This window comes from Petaurus breviceps, unplaced genomic scaffold (genome assembly GCF_028583685.1).
Source record: "Petaurus breviceps papuanus isolate PSGF00001 unplaced genomic scaffold, PetGlider_PUasm1.0 567, whole genome shotgun sequence".
NCBI lineage: Eukaryota > Metazoa > Chordata > Mammalia > Diprotodontia > Petauridae > Petaurus > Petaurus breviceps.
Window position 1 is genome coordinate 547,633 of NW_027186383.1, and position 24,313 is coordinate 571,945.

Genomic DNA, 24,313 nt, shown 5'->3' on the forward strand with positions numbered 1-24,313 from the left:
TTCACTTAGGATATTGATCTCTAGTTTTCTTTCTCTGCTGTATATCTCTCTTTAGATATAGATATAAAACCACTAAAGGCCCCCAAGCACTTTTCTTAACTGTGGTCTAGCCATCCTTGCTTCATTTTGTCTTGAGAATGTTGAACCTGCCAAATGGGGAATTTATGAAAAGTGTAAAGCCCCCTCCTGGGGCCATGGCCAGGCTCTCTGGGATCCCTCTTTTCTGGTGGCCACAAAACTGCAATACTGTCTGGCCACCAGACACATTCGGGCTCCCTCTGGACATCTCGTGCCTGACTCATGGGCTCCCTGTGTTGTAGGAGGGAATGACAAGGTCGATCTCTCCCTAAGGAAGATGGCCTGTAAGGCTGAGAGATCAGTTAGCAGGCTGTTGGATTGATCTAGGCAAGGGGTAACGAAAGAGGGCCCAGCTAGGGGTGCCACGGTCGGGGCCAGGGAGATTTATCTTCATGAGTTCAAATCTGGCCTCAGGCACTTAGTGACGGGATGGCCCAGGGCAAGGCTGGTCTCTCCTTCCCTCACCCAGCATGTGCCAACCCTTGTCTCCTGTCCCTCCCTGCACTTTTCCCTCAGCTTTGCTCCTTAAAATCTCCAGAGCTCAGCTCAGGCTGGCTCTCCCCCAGAGCCTCTGCTGATCCCACGTTGGACATGAGAGCAGGGTCTTGATGTGCTCAGAGCCTAATGCGATGTCTGACACAAAGGCCACGCACCCAAAATGTGTGTGAGCCTGAGCTGAAGCCCTGAGCTTTTCGATTTCCTCCCCTTGATGTGGGATCAACACAGCCTGAGCTTGGAACCAGCACTGTGGAACGCTCTTCAGTTTCCTTTGGAAGAGAGGACCTTTGCTGATTGAGTGCCATTTTCGTGTTCTTGTTTGGTCTTATTAGCCTGACAGGAGTCATGCCTTGGTTTGTAGACGCCTGCTTAGAGCCCAGGGTTTTACCCAGCCTGGAGGCACCGCTGGGAACAGAACGTGTGTTTCCATTCCACTGGGGCACTCGCGCCTAGAGGCCAAACACGAGCATCACGGTTTGTTGGCTTGGCCGGTGTCCTGTGGCCTGGGCTCATCCCTGAGCTCTCGTGTCAGTGCCCATCGGGAGTGTAGAAGCACTTGCTGGCACAAGCTGGATGTGGTCGCTTTTATGAGAGTGCTGCCCTTCCTGTAAGGCCGATAATCAAACCGGGAATTGGTTTCCACTTGAGAGAGGCAGCCTTTTCCAAATATAAGGAGGCAAAATGCTACTAAGATGCAGCGCTCCCTTCATGGAGCTGATTGTGTCCAAGGCAGTTGCTATGGCAACAGCATCTTCTGCTTTCTCTCGCCTGCTATTTTTATTTCTTTACTATCTCTAGTTGTTTTCATTTCCAGTATCAAGGTCTCCCTTCCCATTTTTTTAATGGGGCTGTTTGACAGCTTTAATACTTAGTACTGCCTGTTCTTGGCTTACAAAAAGCATCTTCATAATAAAGACAGTCAGACTTGGCATACACAAGAAAAGCCGTGGAATATAACTTACCTAAAACCATGAAGAAATGGTGCAAGGTGGTAAGAGTCCTTTCATTTTGGATTAAAAACGAACAAACACGCTTCTTTTTCTGAGCATCCAAAAGAATTCATAATTTGGTAACTGGCTTTTAATGTACATTAAAGTACAGATGAAATAATTGTGTTCCATTTAATCATGATTGAAGTGAAACAATTTTCACAGTTTCTGCTAGTAGGTGAGCCAGGGATGGAAAAGGGCTGGGGCTTGACTTGTTTTTCATCCTTCTGCAGGCTTTGAGGAAGGATCAAGAATGGAAATTTGCCCCTAAGTCTTTCTGTCTGAAACTTTTTTTCTTTAGATCAAAAAATCCTGAGTGGTTCAGCATTCCTAAGAAACAAACATTTGGGCTGAAAAGCAGAGGTTGACCAGCTGCAGTGTTTCTGATTCCTTTGGGCATTCTTGGCCTTCTGGCCTGTAGTTTTACACTCAGCACTCTCAAGTACTCAGCACTCGGGGACTACTCTGATGGGATGGAATGACTGGGGAAAACGAGATGCTCGCTGCAGCCGCTGGAACAAGTGGGGCCCAAATCGTGTTTATTTTTTTTTCCCAGCTAACATTTATGACATTGAGGAGGACAGCTAAGTAAACATAGTCACAGTGGGGTCTGAAGAGTAGATTGATGGGAAAATAATTTTTAGCTGTTTCATTTTGATGTATAAAAAAGGCTCTTTAAAGTTAACTTGGTTTAAATGGTTCCACACCATTCATTTCAAATCCCCCAGTAAATTCTAGTTTTAAAATCTCTCCTAAAGGTCACATATTTTAAGGTTAAGAGAGGGTTAGCTTTTGTAGTGGCAGAACTTTGGGGGAAATGGGAGTCAAAAGAGAGGCAGTGAGGAAGCTGTGAACACTTAGCAATCAGTCCACGGGCATTGACTGCCTGCTGTGTGCTGGGCACCGTGATCAGGTAAACGGCTCCTGCATTCAGGGAGCTTATGTTCTCACAGGCATTGTGAATGAAATTGAACAAAGAGGTAAAACTAAGGCAATTTTCTGAGGGATCGGACAGTTCATTAATAGATTTGCCTTCATTTGTGCCAAAAGACCCCATATGAGGGCCCGTCTTCCTCATTGGCCTGACATTACAATCGTGGGACCTCCCCTGGCAAAGGCAGTGCCAGTAACTGGACAGGGGGGGTAGTGTTACATCATCTCCTTATTGTTTCATCATTGGAGGGGAGGACGAGGACCAGGACTGGTCCACACTCAGGTGGAAGGATGAATCTAAAGCCAGGGAAGTGGGCCGGCCTTCACTTGTGGCTGATTATAACTCTCTCTGACACGTCAGGAATGCTAGTCACTTTTGAAGACCCCGCTGCCTCTGTCAGTCTTGACCAGAAAAGCATAAGCCATCTCAGGCAGGTCACCCCCTAAATCAAGGACACAGGAGTCATCCCCTCGGGACAGCCTAGTTCAAACTGGCTTCTGTGCTTGGGGGGTAAATAGAAGTGAGGGGCCCCGGCCAATGCTGGTTAAAGGATTAAAGCCTGAGCTAAGAGTTGTAACCTTATTCCATCATGCCCTTCAGAAGTGGGATCTGTCAAGGTGAGGAAAAGGATGGATCACAGAGAATATTGGTTATTAAATAATGCAGCACAATATTCATTTTCCTCGTAGGGAGTCAGCAATTATGTGGGTGTGTGTAGTTGGGAGGCGGGTGTCAGGAAAGGTTTCATGTAGAAGTTGGTGCTCAAGCTGTGCCTTAAAGAAGGCAAAGGCTCTCCCAAGGCTAGAGTAAAGAGATGATCATGGTAAGTGTGAAGGGTGATAGCTGCAAAGGGGAGGCTGAAGGAGGAGTGTTGTGTGTGAGGAGCAGGGAGCCAGCCACTTTGGCTGGAAGGCAGAGTGTGGACGGGAGAGGCATGCCCCCTGAGCGTGGGAGGATAGGTTGGGGTAATTGGAAGCCTCTGCAGGAGTTGAGGGAAGGGTCCAGTGGTCAGATCTATGTCTAAGGAGAATGAATTTGGTGGTAGTTTGTAGGATGAATGGGACTGGGGAAAGACTTGAAACAGAGAGATAATTTAGGAGGGTGTTGCAGTGATTAATCAGAGTGAAAGGTAACAAGGGCCTTGGTGTGAGTGGAGAGGAGGGCTCGCGTTCAGCCAGCTCTGGTATCCAAGGGACTGTGGGTAAGGGGGCGTGTTAGGGTGTGTACGTACGGTGCTGAGAATGCAAGCGTGAGAGACCAGCAGAACAGCACTGCTTCCAGCAAGAGAAGAGAGGCCTCCCGGGGCCTTTTTAGGAAGGCACAGGAAGGAGATGGCGGAGTTGGCCTCATTCTATATCCAAAGGCAAGAAAGAACATCATTTCGAGGGATGCCACTTATCTGAAGTGCTGGTGACAAAACAGACAGAAAAAACCCACGAAGATGAGTGTATTGTGTGGAACAACAATATCTATTGCAGAGGGCAAAGAAATGAAGAAACCCCACAAAGAACTTATCATTCCTTCTGGTTAAATCAACAATATTCTTTAATGTTCTGTAGCTTCAGTGCAAATTATTCATAGGGAGGGGAGGGCTTCAAACAACATATTAGAAGATACAGCTCGGATTGGGATGTGTAAGAGGACAAAGGCTTACAAAGTATCAGGAATACCTTCCTAAAGTATTGAACTCTAGTAGAATGTAAACTGTGTGAGAGACATCTGTGTGGACTTGCTTGAACCGAATTGAGAAGAGAGTTAGGAGGGACTGGATTTCGTGAGCACTTAATAACATCCCAAGCAATAATAGTCAGGAAATGTCTGACCACTGATTTGGGGAAACATTTTCCAAAGCAGTTGTTGATGTATGTACGATCAGACCAGCAACTTGTCTAAAGCAAAGAGAAAAAAATCAATAACAAAAATAAGACAGAATAAAAAATGAAAAGTGGATCTGGCATGTAATCTTACTCTGACATATTTAAACAAGCTGTTAATTCTGAAAAATTGGAAGTAGATAAAAGAACAGACTTTTCCTAAGATTGTGGGTTTCGGGGGGAGGGAACACCAGTGTGTATTGGTAACTTGTTGGTAATGTGTTGGCAGAGAGAGTTTCCTAGGCCCCTGAGGGATTAAATAACTTTGTTTAATCTTTGTTTCGACAGCTAGTATGTGCCTGAAACAGATCTTGCTTGTTCCCACTCACAGCGCAACCTATGGGGAGGGGGCTTAATCAGCGTAAACTGGCTCCTACAATGAGGGGGCCAAAGGAAACTAGAAACCTCTCTAGCCTAGCAAAGATTTCATCTCTTTGACAGTTTATAGAGGTTCAGTGATGAATAGAGCATAGATTTGTTTGGAATGTCTTGTGGAAGATTGTGAGCATTACTGCTTCATAAAACACTGAGAGACAGTGGAAGGTGTGAAGAATGTGATGAATCATGTGTCAGGTGTGGACATCTGTTGGGGGTCCTTTTCTGCCATCTCATTTTGCCTTCAGTCTTTCCCAACATCAAAGTTTTCCCCAATGAATCCTGTTTTATTATGTGGCCAAAGTATTTAGGTTTCAGCGTCAGTATTCAACCTTCCAGTGAAGAGCCTGAATTAATGTCTTTAAGTATTGACTGATTTGATCTCCTTGCTGCCCAAGAGACTCTCAGAAGTCTTCTCCAGCCCCACAATTCAGAAGCGTCGATTCTGTGACACTCAGCTTTCCTCATGGTTCAACTCTCATGGTTGTACATTGCTACAGGAAAGACCACAGCTCTGACCTTTGTTGACAAAGTGATGTCTCTGCTCTTTTGGTCTGCTGTCCAGATTTGCCATAGTTTCTCTTCCAAGGAACAAGTGCCCTTTAATTTCATGGCTGCTGTTACATTTGCCGTGGTCTTTGAGCCCAAGAATGTAAAATCGGATGCCACTTCCATTTCTTCTTCTTATGTTTGCCACGAAGTGATGGGACCAGTTGCCAGACTCCTTGCATTATGATTGTCCCCTAGCTTCCCATGTATAATAGAGGCTTAATAAAGGGCTTCTTTCATCCTTTCTTCCTTGTGCTACCATCTCCTTAGTGAACTAAAATTCTAAAATCTTATCTCCCCCCCCGCCCCCCATAAGTCAGCCGGCTCTGATATGGTCTCTTTGAAAGTCCTGTGTGTGATGTGCTGTTGGTGAAGAGTTTCACTTCTTCAGTAACTGGTATTCTTCTTATGATGAAGCCTTCAGGAGGAGTGTAGAGCAGCAAGAAACAGCTGAGCAAACTTCTGTTTGTTTTTAGGTTTAATTCAGAGGAAAGGTTTGAGACAAATGACTGTCCGAAAGTCCCTGTCATCCTTTCACTATTTCAGGTCCTTTTATTCAGCTCATATCTTAGAATGTGAGGCTTGTTTACCCCAGATGCAGTAGATATTGGAGAAATTCATGGCACTCCAGCAAGATGCTCCTACCTCGTCTGTTTTAAAGTGTGTGTGTGTGTGTGTGTGTGTGTGTGTGTGTGTGTGTGTGTGGTGGAGGGGGGGTCCTGCAAACAAGGAGCTTCTTTAATGGGTACATTTTCCCTTTGAGCAGGTATAAACACTTCCACAAACTTCTTCTGTGACTTGTAACCCAAACCAGAATAGTCTTGCTCCTGTGCTAGAAATGCCAGGCAGTCTGGATGACTGAAATTCTTCCCTGTTTGGGAAGTGCTCTGACCACTATCTCTGAATGATGCTGATCTCTTTACCAGAGCCCCGTGGTGATGCTGCCGGAGGTGATGAATGTGAATTGGGTCTGGAAGGTCTGAAGTTCTGTTTTAAATCAGGAGATGCAGACTTGTAGGAATCGTATGAAAGACAAAGCTTGCTTTGCCTCCTCTCAGTGTGAAGTGTTAGAAATGAAAACCTTCCCTGCGGGCCTCTGTTGGTCTAATCAACTAATAACGGATTATCCTGGTCATCTGAGACTCTCTGAATATCAGAGGGCCAATTACATGTTGTCTTGAGAATGCCAAAGAGAGCAAATTTTGTGATACAATTAATAGATGCTGGCTGGACACAGCAGGTTTGATGTTCTCCTGCCTTTTTTATTCTCTGGTTTGTGGCTGAAATTTTGTTTTGCAGAGATGGAAACAGCTAAAGTATCAGCCCCTTTTCCCCTGGGAGATGCTGCTGTTAATAGATACATTTGGTTCCTCTGGTGTTTAGCTGAAGTATTAAATGATACCTTTAAATTAAAAACCTTTGTAAAGCTAGTCCATGGTAAATAAGCTGCAGACAGACTCCTGTATGTGAGGAGGAACCAGGCTGCCTGGGAGGGGACTGCATAGTGGAGATACGAGGGACAGGATTGGGGTGGCCCGGGTTAGAGGCAGGGCCTGCCTCTGTCTGAAGCAGACTCACTCCTGAGCCAGCCTCTGTCAATGAAGCTGGAGGAGCCCCAGGGGGAGAAGCAGCTCCTGCTTTGCCTTTTAGCCCCCAGTCAGGAGTGGCATTCCAGCTCCTTGTTTGTTTGGGGGTCTCCAGGATCCTGAGCATCAGGGCTGGGCAAGTCACTGCTGTCAGTTATGCAGAGTTCACACATCAAATTCACCGTCAAAGTCACAGGCTTTGAGTCAGAAGGAGTCTCGGGGCTCTAGGGTCATGGTGTCCAACAAAGATAGAAGTGGGGGCCACTGGGGGCTGCACATTGACCTAGAAAATGATAGAGTAGTGTTATTTGTGTGCTGTTGTAACTTTATTTATTGATGACATTTTCATCTGGGTCCACAGCTCAGCCCTTGTTTGATATCACAGTCTCCCCAGCAGGAGGTCATCCAGCCTTTGCTTGAAAATCTCCAGTAAATGAGAACCCAGCCCGTTCTCCTTTGGGATCCCACTTCTACTCAGAAAGTCACAGCTTTACATTGAGCCTCAGTCTCCCTTTGGGGCAAAGCAGAATGAGTGACATCTCTTCTCCATGACATCTCCTCAGGAACTTAAAGACTGCTGTCATTTCTTCCTCCCCTAGCCCCTCCCCAGGTCCAGAGCCGAGTGTGAGGTCCCTCAGCATCCTGAAGGATTTGTTCATTGTGATGCCCAGACCTGAACACAGAACATGAGGTGTTCTGAGGTCACATGGCATTCCAGACCTACATGCATTTGGGAATCATGGATGGCCTGACCAGGCACAACACAGACAACAAAACAGTCTGTGCCTCAGTGATTGAATTTTAATGGCACTAAATGGTGGATTCTCATAATGTCCATTCCAAAAAAGAAATGACCACGGGCACCTAATTAGCAGAGAGGTGGCAGAGGAGAAGGCATAGTCAGCTACTGACCTTGTGCCCCTTTCATGTTGCCACAACATCTTGGTGAGAAGGGTTTTGTCCAGGTTTCTTAAGGGGTGTCCTTGATGAAAACGTGGAGGGATTGGCAGCCTTTTCCAGACTGTTTCCTCTCAAGGTCCATAGGTTTGTACTCACAAAACTTACCTGACACACAGAGAGAATTAGATCCCAGGCTTTTTCGTGTTCTCTGGTTTAAAGCTGGGTTGGGGAACCCATGGCCTCGAGGCCACATGTGGCCCTTGGGTGCATCCCTTTGTCTGAGTACAAGTTTTATAATGGGGATTTATTCTGTGCAGTTTGGATTCGGTCAAAGGGCCACACCCCAAGGACCTAGAGGTTCCACACCCCTGGAAAGTATTTGACAAAGAGTCCAACATAGCCTTGAACTCTTTTATCATTTGCCTCCCAACAGTATAACAGAATCACAGATTTGGGGGCAGAGCCAAGATGGTGCATAGAAGCAAGAAAACTGTGAGCTCCCCCCATAACCATCTCAAATACCTATAAAATATGACTCTAAACAAACTTTAGAGCTACAGAACCCACAAAGTGACAGAGAGAAACCTCCCACTGAAGGCAGCCCAGCAAGCCTACAGGAAAGGACCATTGCATCACACTGGGAGCCAAGCCCAGCCCTGTGTGAGCCCCTGGTTTTAGCCTAGGGCAGCCCCAACCAGCAGTGGCTAGAGCAGACCTCAGGAGAGTTGATCACCAGCAGCTATGTTGGTTTCCAGCATTATCAGCCCATAAATGCCAAAGACGAAGTGAGAGGTCTGTGCAGAACTCTGCTGGAACTGGTGGGGGAAGAGAGGAGCGGTCCGGCCCCGACCCCGGAGCTAGAAGTGGCAGAGTATGATGGTCCTGCAGCTGCCTCCACTTGGCTGCTTCAGAGCTCCTGGCCTGCATATCATAGGGGGTGTCAAGCGAACATTCAGAGGGCGCCTGCTTGGATCTGGATCATGGAGACTAGCGAGTCAGAGCTTGTGGGGGCTGTAGAGAGGGCACCCAACTAAGAGCCCCAGCAGCTGTGAAAACCCCAGTGATTGGGGACAAAGCTCTCCTCTCTGGCAGCAGAGTTCTACTGTGACAAAAAGCTCAAAAGTCAAGTAATTGAGTGGCAACATGAGTAAGCAAAGGAAGCAAAGCAAGCACAGCAATCCGATTTTGGATTCCTTTTGGGGGGACAAAAAGGATCAAAGCATGGAACAGGAGGAAGACAGTGAAGTCAGAACTCCTGCAGCAAAAGTTTTCAAGAAAAAATACGAGCTGGTTACAGGCCATGGAGGAACTCAAGAAGGATTTTGAAAATCAAGTAAGAGAAGAGGAGGAAAAATTGGGAAGAGAGATGAGAATGATACAATAAAATAATGAAAAGAGAGTCAACGACCTGACTGAAGAAAATAACACCTTACAAAACAGACTAACTCAAATGGTAAAAGAGGCCCAAAAAGCCAATAAGGAGAAGAGTGCCTTAAAAAAGACGAATTTATTAGATGGAAAAAGAATCTCAAAAGCTCACTGAAGAGAATAATTCCTTCGGAATTAGTTTGGAGCAAATGGAAGCTAGTGACTTTATGAAAAATCAAGATACTATTAAACAGATCCAGACAAGTGAAAAAAATAGAAGGCAGTGTGAAATATCTCATTGGGAAAACCACTGACCTGGAAAATAGATCCAGGAGAGATCATTTAAAAATTATTGGACTACCTGAAAGCCATGATCACAAAAAGAGTCTAGACACCATCTTTCAAGAAATTATCAAGCAAAATTGCCCTGCTATTCTAGAACCAGAGTTCAAAATAGAAATGGAAAGAATTCACCAATCGAATCTTGAAAAAGATCCCAAAAAGAAAACTCCTAGGAATATTATAGTCAGGTTTCAGAGTTCCCAGGTGTAATGTAATGCCAAAAGAAGGCAACTTCCCAGGCTCAAAATACCAGCATAGGTGCTCTCTATTTTATTCAGTGACAAACCAAGAACAGAGAAGATCAAAACATGACATCATTCAAAATACAGCATTTACTAAGCATGATGAAATAATCTCCAAGTACTACCCCACCCCAGGACCTTCCAATCATTCAATCAATTACAAAGTCTCTGTTCTAAATACTTCTCCACCCCTAGGCTATACCTTAATTAAGTCCACCACAAAGCCCCTCTTCTTAAATGGAGATTAGTTTCCAAACATAAGGTCAAAAGTTCCCCACCCCTGGATCACAATTGAATCTACCCCAGAGTTACATCAAGTTTAAACACAGCACTTAATACCCAAATGGAGGTCTTTTCTTCATCTTGACATGAGGCAAGTTCTCAGCAATCTTAGTTCCTGGGGAGACAAGGCTTAACAAAGCCACAAGATACATTTCCAGTCCCTTCATGAATTTATCCTCTGTCTGTAGAACAGTCCTAGAACCCCTGAACACATTAGCAAAGCCCTCTCCCAGGATTTCTGTAAACATACAACAAGAAAATCCTTCTTCAGGGCTTCTGAACCAACAGAAAGGCTCCCAGACCCCTGCAACAACAGCACCGTCCCTCACCAGTGGACAGTATTCACTCTCTGTCTGCAGGACAGTCTCAGGGCTTCTTAGCGAACAGCCAGGTTCCAGGACTTCTTCAACAAAAGGACTGTCTTTCACCAGTGGACAAATCTGGCAAAACAACATCAAAACAGACAGACAAAGTACCAGCAAAACAGCCATGTCTCCTCAGTCCTTGGCAGCTCAGGGAGCAGGTCTCAAAAGTCCAGGGCAATTCAAAGTGGCCACCAGCAATTCTCTTAGTCTCTCTCTCTCCACGAGGTGCTGCTTCCAAAAAAGATCTTCTGCCTCTCTCTAGTGTCTCTCCAAATCTACCTCACCAGCTCCTCCCAGTTCAGGACTTTCTTTTCACATCAACAAGCCCATCCCACAGGTGGGATTAACAAACTCTGGGTTTTAACACAATCAATTTGAAAACCAAGCCAATACAGGGGAATCTTTAATTGCCATTACTATCACACCAGGTCAAGGAGAAAATATTACAAGCAGCCAGGAAAAAACAATTTGAATATTGTGGAAATACAATCAGGATAACACAAGATTTAACAGCTTCTACATTGAGGGATCGAAGGGTTTGGAATATGATATTCTGGAGGTCAAAGAGCTGGGATTAAAACCAAGAATCACCTATCCAGCAAAACTGAGTATCATGTTTCAGGGGAAAATAAGGTCATTCAGAATCGCTGATTTGACATAGCTGCAGGACCTCTAAAGGTAACCATATCTGTTGGTCCAGCTGCCTCTTGGAAGGTAGCCATGGCCATGAGTGTCTGGGGGTCAGGGGATGGCAGGAAGCCGCTTCGGAGGTGGGGACAGGGTAGACGGCAGCCTGCTGAGCCTGAAAACAGCATGGTGGGGCTGGGGGTGGGGCAGCAAACCTCATAGTCTTTGGCCTCCTTCCTGCACCCTGTCTTACCCCGGCTCCGGCTTTAGACACGGTTTCCCACCTCTGGTCTTTCGGCTCTGGGGTCTGTGCCTAGGGCATCACCTTGGCGTCTTCACTCTTTCTGAGTCCTGGCTTCAGCCAGCTTGTAGACCTTGGCCAGTTAAGGTATCGTGGAAAGGAAGCTGATGATTGATGTGGTACAGGGAGCTCTAAGCATGTCAGCGATGTTTGCTGGCATCATATAGGAAGGACCTCCGTAAGCTCCAAGTGAGAGCATCTCCTGTTAAGACTGAGATTCTTCTAATGACCCTGGTCACTGACGGCCTTGTGCCCCTTGTGTTTAGCCCAGGAGTACCAGAAAGCTGACGGCTCCATAGTAGGGCGCCCCAGGTCCTCCACGTGGGAAGAACGAGGTGGATAGAAAATGTGGGACAGCCCATGTAAGTAGGTGACTTTTAGAAACATTCTGGACGTAGATAGTGAACATAGAAGAAAGGAATGGGTCAGGATTGCATTTGGGCTTCCAGTGGCTTCATCCTGCTCCTTGCTGCTTTTAAAAGCCCCTCCCCTGAATACTGAGATTTCCTCTGTGATGCCAGAAGACTGCAGATCCTGGAGCCCAGTTTTGTGAGAAGGAATGAGAACCCAGGGGCACCTGGCGTGGTCAGTACAGGTGAGTGACCACAGCACGCTGTGAAGGAGACTTACTCATGAAATGATCCAGGAAAGAGGGTCAGAGCTGAGTGTGAGCAGAAGGGAGGCCAGGAGCCAGCACATGGACAGCATGCGTGGCCTGTGTGCTTTGTAGGAGGGGCCTCCGGGAACTTGATGAACAGAAATTACCTGGCACGAGAAGGCATTGAGGGATGGCAGTCTGCGCTGGTGGAGGGAACATCCAGCCCTGGGAAGGGAATGATAGAGGCCCCCCCCCCCGCCGCCATATTCCATTTTCAATGGTTTCTCATAGGCCACGTGCAGGTGTGGTTAAATTGCACTTTCACTTGAGATCATTTTTACCTTTTAGGTTGGAAGAGAGCACATGAAAACACCCTGAATTATGAATGAAGTCTAGCCTTAAGTCGGCAGCTGCAGCAGGGAGCTGTGGGCAAGGTGGCCGAGAAGATTGAAAGATTTTAAGGAAATTAGTTAAATAGAATCTTATGAGGTAATGAAACGGACTGTGCACCGTGACCACTTTTGTCTTCGCCAGAGAGGAAGGTAGTGCTCGAGAGCCCAGGCCCTTGGGACGCCGGGAATTGAAGGGAACAAGAATTCCCCCACTCACTCTGTTCTCTCTGCTGCGCGTTTGTACACGCTGTCTCTCCCCATGAGGCGCTTGCAATCCGGGAGTGTTCCTGTTTGTTTTCTTTCCCCAGAGCTCCGTGTAGCACCTGGAACACAGTGCGCACTTGGGAGCTGTGAATGCTAGAAGTTAGAAGGAAAGCCTCTAACTTGTCTCTTGAGTGGAAGTTTGCAATGAGAAGGGTGACAGAGCTAGGTGGAAGCATTTCCTCAGGGCTTAAAACAAAACCTTAAGACTGAGGCCAAGGTCGTGTCTGTGAATTTGGGTGTTGGGTGATGTCTGTGGGAGGTGAGATCCTTCTGTAACAAGGAGTGAGGCTTTATGCACCCCTTCGTCAGACTGCAGCCCTTGGCCCCCTGGTAGGCCAGATGCTGGAAATGCATGGTTGGAAGCCCCTACCAGTTGGGGCAGGAGAAGCACCAGCCTAGGCTTGGCCAGAAGCCATGCCAGCACGGCTCGCTCCACGGCTGCCGGGTGGCCTTGTATGCGGCTGGATAGCTGTGCCCTCTGCAGGGTCTTCCTCAGTGTGTAAGGGGTGGCTGCACTGGTGACAGGGACCCAGAATTTAGGACCCTGGTGGGACTGAATGAATACGGAGGATGAGCTGGGGAAACTTGACAGCTCAAGGGAATAGGTCCAGTGACTTCATGGTGGACAGGGGCTTTTGGGAGAGAGCCTTGGTTACTCCCAGCAGTCAGGTACCTATGTGTTGCTGCCTATTAACAGCTCAGATGACAATGAATGTCTCCCCCTCGTCCCCCGAGAACTGTTGCCGTGGGATTCTGTCATCTTGATGAGCTTCTGTCCTTTGCCCTGCCTCACAGCACCATCTTCTTTCATCCCCAGGGGCAGGACTGTTGATCAAAAGCTGGGGGGGGGACCTCACCTAGTCACATGTAGTCCAACCCCTCCGATTCCTCAGAGGCTGCCTCAGCTGCCCCTGGTGGCCTAGGGAGTGAGTGGTGTCACAGAGACTAGAACTCAGGTCCTGTAAGTACCAGCTCAGCCTTCTTTCCTTTGGTCATTGCTGACAGTGCCAGTGAATCATTGCTAATGGAGAAGGCTTCTGAGTGACTGACCCTTAGTTTCCACCTGTTTGTGATGTGTTGGTATAAAGCATGCTCCCCACACCCATGGATATTGACCCTTTGGGATGCCTCTCTCTGGGGTGTTTGGGACGTCAGAGCCGGGGCCTCTCCCACCTGTATTCTCCTCAGACCTGCTGCAGTCTGATTTGAAGGAGAATGGGCAGAACAGTTAAGTATTTCACTGAAGCTTTGGCTGGGGCAGAACCTTGACCTTGTTGGCATTTGAGCCCTACAAAGATCAGAGGACTGATAAAACCTGGCTTCATTTTGTTCTGGTGACATCAAGGGAATCTTCCTTCCAACAGTCTGCAAAACTGCACCCAGTGGGTCTGGCTTCTGCCCTCAAGGAGAAAAGAATTGGATATGAATATCCTTAGTACAAGGGTGAGGATGCCAGCCATTTGGGCAGTGCCAACCAAGTGTGAGAAAAGTGCAGAGAGGAGGGAGGGATACATTCTGCCCGATGTTGTTAGGAAAGGCAGCTGACTATTGGCAAAGGCAGGAATGAGAGGACCTTCCAGTTGGGGGGAAGTGGACAGAGGCAGGGGAGCGAGAAGTGTGTTCATGGACGAGCAAGGTGTCCACACTGGCCACCGTGCAGGGTTTGGGTAGAAGGGAGGTGAAAGGACATTCAGCCAAGGCAGGTTGGGTCCAATGTGGGGGCCTGGGAAGGCCAAACTAAATAATTTAGGCACCAAGGAGTCATTGAAAAGTTTTCTGAATGGGAGAGTGACACATGAAAAGCTTTAAGAACCTAGACGAGCCTCTTGTGGTGCAGCCTGAGTGAGGGCTGAGGTGATAGGGCCCTGCACTGGGGCGGAGGCCCCCTGTTAGACAGGGCTGCTGGCGGTGACACCACAAGGAGCTCGGGCTGGAGATGGGCCCTGATAGAGAATCAGATGGGGGCCTTCCCTCGCTCCGATGAGAGTGAGTCCTGACTAAGGAAGAGAAGATGAGTAACGTCCATGTGTGAAACTGAGACCACGGTGCACATGGAAGAAGGACCTGCCGGGGCCACCCCCCACTCTGGGACTGCTTCCCATTTCCAGGGGCTTGCCTGGGTCCTCAGCAGAATGTCTCTGAGCCTTTCGCTTGTGACTGCGCCTGCAGAGGGGAGCCTTGCCTCCTGGTTTGGAGGCTTTGACCCTCTCTGGGTCCTGCCTTCCTTACCCACTCTCACTCCCCTCTTTTCCTCCGTGTTATCGTTACTGCGTCGACAGGGGTTCACTTAGTGACTGAGGTCGCCATCTCACCATTTCTGGGGCAGGCGTCTTCTCAGCAAAACTGCAGGGGATCCGGCTCCTTCTATGGAGGGGAATTGAGTTTGTCATTAGCTTGTAGGCTTCATTATGAGCTCGCTTTATGCCCTGGCGAACCGCCTTGTTTTGGTCCTGCCCTTTCCCTTCTCCGGGCCTCTAGGCCTCAGTTCCTCCATTTATAAGTCAAGTAGGGGAGACTGAAGTCACGAAGGCCCATCCGGCTCTGGCCGCCTGCTTTGTAATGACTTGGTGTGGACAGGCTTCCACTTGTGCCATCCCCCTTTTCTGGAGAGAAGCCCATCCGGGGGGGCTTTCGGCTACCGTGGTGCTGGGGGCCCTACAGTGTGTAGGTGCAAGAAGGTGGTGTTGGGGGGCTTTCAGAAGCGCCTTCTTCCCCTTCCAGCTCCTCTCTGTCTTGCCGCATAACTTAGTAGTTGGCAAAGAAATAGCAAAGCTAATTAAGCCTTTTTGTGTCGGGCTTGGGTCCCACCCAGCGCTGTTTGTCACCTCTGCTCGTGAGCCTTCTCTGGTGGCCAAGTGAAGCAGCACTGTGTAACCATCCCTGACAGAGTACACAGCGCTCCTCCCCAGAGCCCCCCGCCCCCCAACGACAGGAGGAGGTGTATGTGCTGCACCAGCCGCACCAGCCTCGGGCTTTGCTTTCCCGTTCTCTTCGTCCATCTCACCCTGCCCGTTTTGGTTCTGTGGACTCCGCTGGGCACCAGCGCAGCCACGTCTCCCTAGGAGCCTCTGGAGGCCACCATTGCTGTTCCATTGCGTTTTGGGACCACGCTCTCACCTGCCGTTCCCTCGTCGGTGGACGTGTGGTGTCACAGAGAGCTGCGTGGACACTGGCGGTGGGGGCGCTGCGTGCTCTTTCTGACCTGTTTGTGGTGTCTCTTGGTCAGAGGGCTTGTTGATGTTTCCCTCATCACTTGTTCCTGTCGTGGCTGGGCCATTTTGCAGCGTGAATGAGGGCACACTGAGGCTGGGGCTGGTCTTCCCTCCAGTGCTGATTATTTGCTTGGGATGCCCTTTTTTATTTTTTAAAGCAATCGGGGTTAAGTAACTTGCTCAAGGTTACATGGCCCGTTGTTTCTGGGTGTGGTGCAGAGTATCTGAGCCCGGATTCGATCCAGGTCATCCCAACACTGGAGCTGGTGCTCTTACTCACTGAGCCACCTGGCCGCCCCAGGGATGCCCTTTTTCCCTCAGGGCATATATGGGGGTACAGAAAGTTGGGCCCAGTGTTGCGTCAGTAGAAGGTGCTTCCCCCTCTGTGGCCTCGGGGTTTATGAGCACTGGTCACCAAGGTCTTCAGAGTGTGCAGGTGTGTTGGGTGTGGCTGGAAGCCTTGGTGAGACAGCAGTCACGTTCCTTTGTGCAGTAGCTCTTGGTCCTGATGTTTGATTTTTCCTTTTCAGCTGAAAGGCCACAAATACAATCCAGGCTATAATGCAGACGTGGGGGACAAGTGGATCTGGCTGAAATGAAGCCTTTCTTCCTTGCAGCAGTTCCAGAGCTCTGACAGTGCGAGGTCCGGTCACCATGGAAATGAGCCTCTAGTGAGGGGATGGAAGGAGGGAATGGCCTCCCCAAGCACAGGCTGCCTGTAGACACCCATGACCAGGGCCGAAGGATCCTCAGATCCCTAGTGATATCAGTTAAAGAAATTCAAAGGAAAAACCCAGATGTTTCCAAAACTGGTCAGTAGGACCAGAGATAGCTTCCTGCCATTGCCCCTGAGCCCTGGCCCCTGTAGGGTCTGTGTTTTGCTTCCTCAGACGTCCAAGAAATAAAACCTTTTCTGTGGAACTCCCTGCAGGCGTGTGCGTGTTTTTGTTCCCTGGATGGCTGGGCGTGTCTGACTCCTCTGAGGATTGGGGTCCTTTTCTTCACTCGTGCTTGGCCTGCTGTATTCAGCTGGAAACCAAAGAGAACAGACTGAAAGGGGGATGAAGATGGCCACAGATCGACCCAGTGCATGTTTGTCTTAATAGGCATTTTGGTTGGGCTTGCCCAGAAGCCGTCATCAGCCATTCTCCTAATTCCTCCTCTGATGGGCGATTACAAGAATGTTGAGGAAGTGAAATGCCAGGAAAAAGTGGTCATTGGTACCTTCGTTTCCCACCAGAGAGACCCCTGTCTGTGGGCTCCCTCAGCCTGGCCTCTCCCTCTTCTGGGATGTCAGCAGAAACTTGGGCAAGAGCCAGCTCTGAGCTAGTGGGTATTTGAGAACAGGCCTGAGAAGGCTGCAGAATGACTTCCCATTTCCATTTTAGCTTATAAGAGGTAAAAATGCAACTTCCTGGCCATTTTTGAGTCACGGACCATATTTAAGTGGTTGTAGTTTTATATTTCCAACAAGGAACTGAGCGCTTAAATAATTAAGTGAAAGTGTTGCCGGGCATTGGGCCAGTCACACAAGGCCTTTGGTGCCAGCACCTCCTCTTGGGCTCTGGTTTCCCCCATACAACCCATTAGGAGCAGAGGAAAAAGACAAATCTCTTTAGTTCTCTTGAGGGCGTGCCTGGTGGAGTCTGCTACCTCTGCAGGGCCCTCACTCTTAAACCTTGACTGCACTACAGTCCTATTCACCAGCAGGTCAGGAAACGCTGAACCATGCGGTCAGGTTTACTTTGGTGAGATCCATTGCCTGCCTCCTGCCCACCACCCCGACCCCCTAACAATCGCCAGCCATTGTAACATTGGTTTTTCGTGGGGATTTGTGACCAAGCCCGTGTGCTGGAGGCTGCCTCAAGAGGTAACTTGAGTTTAGAATGGTACTGTTTCACTTTCCAGAGTTTTCTTTTACACGGTTGTTGGGCAGAGACATAGAGACAGGATAAAAAACCTTTGATGTTTTTCTTCCCATTGAAATACTGTAGAAAAATCAAGGAGTTAAAAGAGCTGAATGGCTGAGGCCACCCGTGCCCCAAAGGAACCCTTGGGCATAGGAAGCCCTCCAGAGAGGTTGGGTCCATTTCATTTTGGAAGCCTCGAGTGTTGGGAAACGTTTGTTATACCAAACCTGATGTTGCCTCCTTTTTGCCTTGTTCTCCTCGTGGGGGCCATGCAGGACAAGGTGGATCTTTTCCAGGTGTCATATGTAAATCCATCACCCTTCTCCCAATAGAGCCTCCCCACCCCTTCAGTAGCCTTAGCTCGAGTCCCTTCCCCACCCTGGCTGATTTCCTCTGAATGCTTTCCAGACTGCCAGGCTCAGAACTGGCCACAGCCCTGCCCATGTGGCCAATCTCTTCCATATTTCTCCATCTTTGTCTCTCTGTAGCCCAAGTGAGCTTTTGTGTCTTGGCTCCCCGGTGACAGTGTGGACTGCAGCTGAGCTGGTGGTCCTCTGGCCCCCTCTCTCCAGCTAAATGTTTGCCTTCTTGTGTTTGAATGTAGTAGTAAGTATCCCTTAATTCTTTTCTCTCTGGCACAGAATGAAGATAATTCAATTCAATAAAATCATTTTTTACTGAAGAGCAAAAAAGCATTTAAAATAAATGCTTTCCCAAATTTTGTAAATCCTACAGAAATCCCAGTGGCAGATGTGGCCTTGAAGTCTGGATGATGTGGCCTTAAGTCCTCTCTGAAATGTACCAGCTGTGTGACCCTGGGAGGTCACTGCCTCTCAGGGCCCAAAGCAGCTTGGAGATGAGAAGCTAGCACAGTTAGCCCCCTTACCTGTAGGAGAAGCCTCCTGGCTAAGTCCTTCTTTCCCAATGAAATCACAGGCCCAGGTGTGCTTTTCCTCAGAAACAGAGCCCCTGCTGCGACCTGAACACAGGACTCCAGACTCCTCCCTGCTTCCCTTCCTGAACAGGACAACAGGGTTGGCTTTTCCCAGGTGCGTCTCCTCCGGCCACCCAGAAAACCTTCCTTTTAGACTTAAGGGGCCAGTGCTGTCTTTAAGATAGTCTGGCCCTGAGCTGAGTAGTTCCACGTGGGATCATGCTATGCATTTGAGGAGGTCATTTGTGAGGGCTACCTCCAAAAGACATACTTGGCCCTGGTGTCTTTTTGCTCAGTAAGACCTGCTGTATCCGTGTCAGCAAAGTGTGGTTCATATTTGCTCCAGTGGCCAAGACAGGGTGACAAACTCATCCCATAAAACTGGACGTTATTAGGAGATTGGACAAGCCGCGTTCTTTGTGAGGAGCGCGATGGGGAGTGAAGGCAAATAGACCGTCCGTTCTGGAGCCAAGGGGCACGAAGGGGGCACAGTGGGGATGAAGCTACCAGTAGTGAGCATGTCCTGTTTTCCACAGAGGTTCCCAGCCCCGTTTGCTCTGCACACACACTAGGGCAAAAAGAATTAACTCAGTGAATCTGTCTTGATAAAAATTCGGATTTTCACTCCAACCTTGAAACAATGCATAAAGCATCACGTAGAATTCTCAGAATTGGCGATTCTGTAACTTTACCAAACCAGCTCTGTTGAATGAAGACAGTGTAAAAATCACATTCAAAAACAGAACAGGGCTAGATTTCTGCTCAGTGAAATGTTCTTCATCTGCTTGCTTACAGGGTTGGTGGCTGAGTGTCTTGGAAGCTGTCTCTGCTGGTTCTCCATGGAAAGGTGGCAGATGACACGATGCCTCTGTAGCCAACTTAAATCTTGGGGTTTTTGTGGTTTTCTTCCCCAAAAGAAAAGGTGTTAATGCCCTCTTCCTCACTTGATTCATGGTAGTCTAGGACTCGGGCGTGCTGTCCTTGTGCATCATGCCCTAGGAACTCTGCACTGGCTGCCATTAATAGGGCCAGAGGGCTCGGTCCAGTGTGTTGTGAGTATGAGTATGGAAGGGCATCCTCTGCCCATCTGTCCTTCCCAGAGGTGTCTGTCAGGTGGCTCCCTGCAAGATCCCTGGAAAGCTTGGAGATGAAGTGTTCTCTCTTCCAATGTAGAATACAGTCCTAACCCTTGGTAGAGAATCTGGTGGCCCAAAGGAGGCTGGATTTGCTCCTGTGATGTTGGTTTCTTTGAAAATCGCTGGTCAGTGTTGAGAGGGTTGGGAGAGTTGGGACAGGTGGTTTTGGGACCTGACACTCGAGCAGGGCTGCTGTTCTCATGGAGAGGGAGCTTAGATCAGCTGGAAATACAGATATTCATCCACATGCAGTGACTGTCCCTGCTGAAGCTTGAGGGGAAAATGGCAAATGTGGATACTGGGCATGCAGGTGAGTCATTTATTTGAAGATCTTCTGGTCTCAATGAAACCATGGAAGAAGAAGTGGGGGGTGGGGGTGGGGAGAGAGAAGGGATCGATTCACACTTATTTAAATTTTCCCACTTTCTGGTAGCTGCTGGTAATCTGCACTTTCACTCGGTACTTCCGTGGTTGACCCTTGTTGGTCCAAAGCATAGAGCCTGAGTCCCCATGCTTGGCATTCAGTCTGAAGAGAAGCAGTAGGCCTTTCAAATTCCTGCCTCATTTCCCCATCGAGCTCTTTTAAGGAATCCTCTTCAGCAGGTAGGCTGTGGCTCTGAACTTCAGGCCCATTCAGTCGAGGGCCTTCCTGAAATTGTCTTGAAGGTGCCATCCTGGGCCACAGAATCTGTGAAGGGGCAGAGGGAGGGCCCGGTCTCAGACTCAGTCCATTGATGGACATCGGTCATGAGATGGTGGTGATGCGATTGCATTCGTACCTTGCTCTGTGACCAGGCTGTAGCCAGGAAAGTTTGCTGACCCAGGGCCTGTCATCCCTCTGTGCCAGACTCTGCACGCACCCTTGGCCCTCCTTCTTGCCTTGCCCGGGTCCTCTGTTTTCTGTTGAAGGAATGGCAGCTTTTGCCCTAAAAAAATGATGTGGGAGCTTGGATTTCTTTTTCCTTATGCGCTCTGACTTTTGAGGCTTGCTGCTAGCATGATATCAAATGTGAGGCTCAAACCCTATCAGAAGATGAAGAAACAAAATTGAGAAACTTGTTGCGTGTGACCCATGGCCGAAGTAGAATGGCCCCTGCTGTGTGTTGGGGAGGGAGAAGCTTCCTGAGAGAAGGTTCCTGAAACCTAGACTGTATTCCAGCAAAAAGAGGGAGGAGGGTTCCGTGCCCATGCCTGGCTCTTGTGCCGGAGCGCAGGTGGGACGGCAAGAACGGGGCAGGGATGCTGTACTTGGGGGCTTTCATCCTGCACGCGGCTTACCAACATCCATTAATCACCACCCACTAACAGCCTTCTGTGGTTGGTCTGGAAGAGCTCGGATGCATTGGGTCTGGCTGGTTCCAGTGGCCTCTGCGTCGAGTTCCTGAGCACAAGGAATAAATCCGTTCTAATGGAGTTTTTACCCGACAGAAATGGTTTGGAAGAGCTGAGAGCTCCCAGTTGGCACAAGTGTTTCCATACCCATGTAGCTGCTGGGGTGGTAATTGCTTATTTTAATGAGTAGTGCACTAGCACATGGGGACTCCCGAAGTGGAAACGGGCAGCGATGGGCTGAGCTTCCCTCTGCGGCCCTGTCTGGGCAGCCTCGAGATGTGGCTGCAGGAGCCTGCTTAGAATACCAGCAGTGCGAGATCGAAGACCTGACCTGGGAGTCTGAGGAATGTGTGCAGTTTGTGCCCCTTCCTGATGGCCCAGACCAGCGACCAGCCAGAGAGCCAGCGAGAGAGTGCTGGTGGAGCCCAAGGAAGAGGCCCGCTCACCTTCTTACTGCTTTGTTTGAATTTTCCATATATCCAGTCAAAATTGGCTTCTTTGTGATCCCCCCGTGGGCCATCATGCCTGCTTTGCCCTCTGGGGCCAGGTGGTTCAGGTCTAATTCCCTTTCAGATACTGAGCTCCCTCACTGGCCCCATGGGACCCTTCCCGGTCCTGGGGGGGTGGCTTCCCTTTGACATGAACAGCTCTGATAGCTCAGTGTGGGCACATCCAGTCAAGAATAGCATGGTGGAATTTTTGACTGTACGGGAAAGGACTGAAAAAAAGATCTCCCATCAGCATTTGTGGTCTCTCCCCCGCCCCTTCTGTAGCCCAGTCTTTGTCCTCAGATGTTCCCAGTAGGATGGAGACTGTGACTGACCACCCTTGTCCTTGCTACCATTTGGGCAGCAGAGCACCCTTCTACTCCATGTGGGGGCTGTTCCTGCTTAATGTGGGCTGCTTTGATGATGGGATGGTGGAGAAACCCTGCGCCTGAGGTTGGGGAGATGTGGGTGCCAGCTCCGTGCACCTCAGATACTGTGTGACAGCCTGTGACCCTGGACGAGCCACCCTCCCTGGGCCACAGATGCCGGCTCTGGAACATGGGAATAAATAATCCCAGCACTTACCTCTTGGATCTGCCGGGAGATTCAGGTGATACAATTCATGGCAAGCACCCTGCAAGGCCTAAAATGCCACGAAAACGTCAGTTATTTTCATCAGCATTTTCTGGTGATGACCCTCGGGTGAGCTGGCACACAGGCCCTTGGCCTGCTCTTGCATAGCCTGTGTGCTAAGAATATTTTGTTGACATAAAATAAAGTGTTGTATTCTATAATGTACAGCCCACTCTTAGCTCATTTGGGTGGGGCCGGGGGGAGGGGGCAGGTTTGGCCGAGGGTGTGGCTCTGCTCACTCCGGATCATCATTCTCTCCATCCTGTGATTCCAGCAGTCAGCAATCGTTCCTTCAGGGAACATTTAGCAAGGCCCTGTTCAGCTCAGCCCCAAGCTCGAGCCCCAAGGGCCTCAGTGGTGCAAGTACAGGGCGCCCTGTGTCCAGGACACTGGGCTTGTGAGGTTCGAGGTGACACAATGTAGAGAAGATGTGATTCAGGAGAAAGGACTGAGGGGCTGGAGCCAGAAGGGAAGAGGGGCTTCGGGCCAGTGAGAAAGTGTGGCCTCAGTTGTCTGCCTGGAGTTTGGATGACATGGGAGGAGGAGGGAGGGGTGAGCTGGGCCCCAGGGAGAGGCTGCCCTCTGGTAGGCTGGCCAGCCTCACTGGGCTCCCCTTCCTCCCAAGTAGCCCCTGAAGCAGCTGAAGACCACAGGTGGGTCACCTCTGGTCAGTTTCTCATCTCTAGGAAAGGACTTTGAGTCTGGCCATTGAAGGCCATTCTTCATTTGAAGAAACTGGATGTTCGGCTTGGAAGAGACAGGGGAACACCATGTCTTTCTTCAGGTATCAAAAACCCTGCCATGAGATAGAGATTAGAGCCTTTCTTCTTGTCCCTGGGGGGCAGGACCAGGAAGAATGGGGGAAAGTCACAAAGAAGGCAGTTTAGGCTTGAGGTCTAGAAAATCTCCCTAATGTCAGTGCAGACCCAAAGTAGAATGGGCTGCCCGAGGTACCAGAGCTGCCTGGATGACCTCTGTCAGTCATGGACAGGGGATCCTTTTCAATCTAAGGCCTCAGAGCTCCCTTCCATCCAAAATTTTCTGATGTCACAAGTAAGCGGACACTAAGGTTTGGGGGGAGGGGGTGGAGTTGGACAGAGAAGGGTACAAGCCTGGGCCTTGGTAACATCCAGAAAATGGGTCGGATGTTAATTGATGATCTCACAAAAGGGCCTGGGGTGTAGCAGGCAGTGTTAAGCAGGAAAGGGGCCAGTGGCCAGGCCCAGGGAGTGTGCCCCCAGGAGATGTAAGAGGTCTCAGGCCCATGAGCTCCAAAGGTTTGGGGCCATCCCGGAAGGAGCCAGGTGGAGTGGTGATGGCCCAGATGCCAGGCTAGGCAGGGACATGTCACTCCCCCAAAAGGTCTTTCAGAGGTAACCTCAGAGCAGGGTCTTCTGACATGCTCAATGGGAGCTCCTGAAGGTTTGGTGAAGGCACTGCTATGAAATGTGCAAAGTTGAAGATTCATTCATTGGACATCTTGGTTCATTTTGTGGCCACCTGTTTCCCAAAGCTAACTGAAGCAGGCACTTTTGAGGCTTCCTCAAGGCTTAGCTGAGAACATTGGTGGAGCTTTCATGAGGAGGATACCCCAAGCTGGCATTTGAAGCATCTGACTTCAATCTAAATGAATGGTAACCTGGCTGTTTTCATCAACAAAAGCCATGGCCATGGAACACTCTGTGGGACCTGGGACAGATCGCTCGCCCTCCCCGAGTGGCCCCTTTTCTGTACAGAATCTCCTCCAAGGCCCCTTCCCACTGTGGCCTCCTGTGACCTCTGGTCAGTAGGACAGATACCAGCCATGGAGCCACCCAATAGATACGTGGCATGTAAGAGCAGAGCTTGGTCCTCTCTATTTCTTGGTGACCTCCCAATGGTCCCCTCTGCACTGTCAGCCTCAGAGCCTGAGAGCTGGCCCGACCTGAGGGACCCTCCAGCCCAGCCCCCCCCCAGCACTTGTACAGGAATCTCCCCCACATGTGACAAGGGTCCTGGAGTGAGGGCCTCTCCTTGACCCCCCAAGATGGGGCTTCCAGCAGGCTGGCTCTTGGAGAGTGTGGCTCGTTTCTGACACCAAGCCTGGCTGCTCCTCTTTCCGGCT

General features: G+C 49.3%; 1 protein-coding gene across 1 annotated transcript in view; it reads left to right on the forward strand.

Annotated features, from left to right (window-relative positions):
- Positions 1-16,702, forward strand: part of NDUFA10 (NADH:ubiquinone oxidoreductase subunit A10) — a 43,772-nt gene extending 27,070 nt beyond the window's left edge. The window contains exon 10 of the mRNA XM_069103100.1: positions 16,307-16,702. Coding sequence (XP_068959201.1) covers positions 16,307-16,375 — 69 coding nt within the window. The 3' untranslated portion in view covers positions 16,376-16,702. The remainder of the gene's footprint in view (positions 1-16,306) is intronic.
- Positions 16,703-24,313: the final 7,611 nt, after the last annotated feature.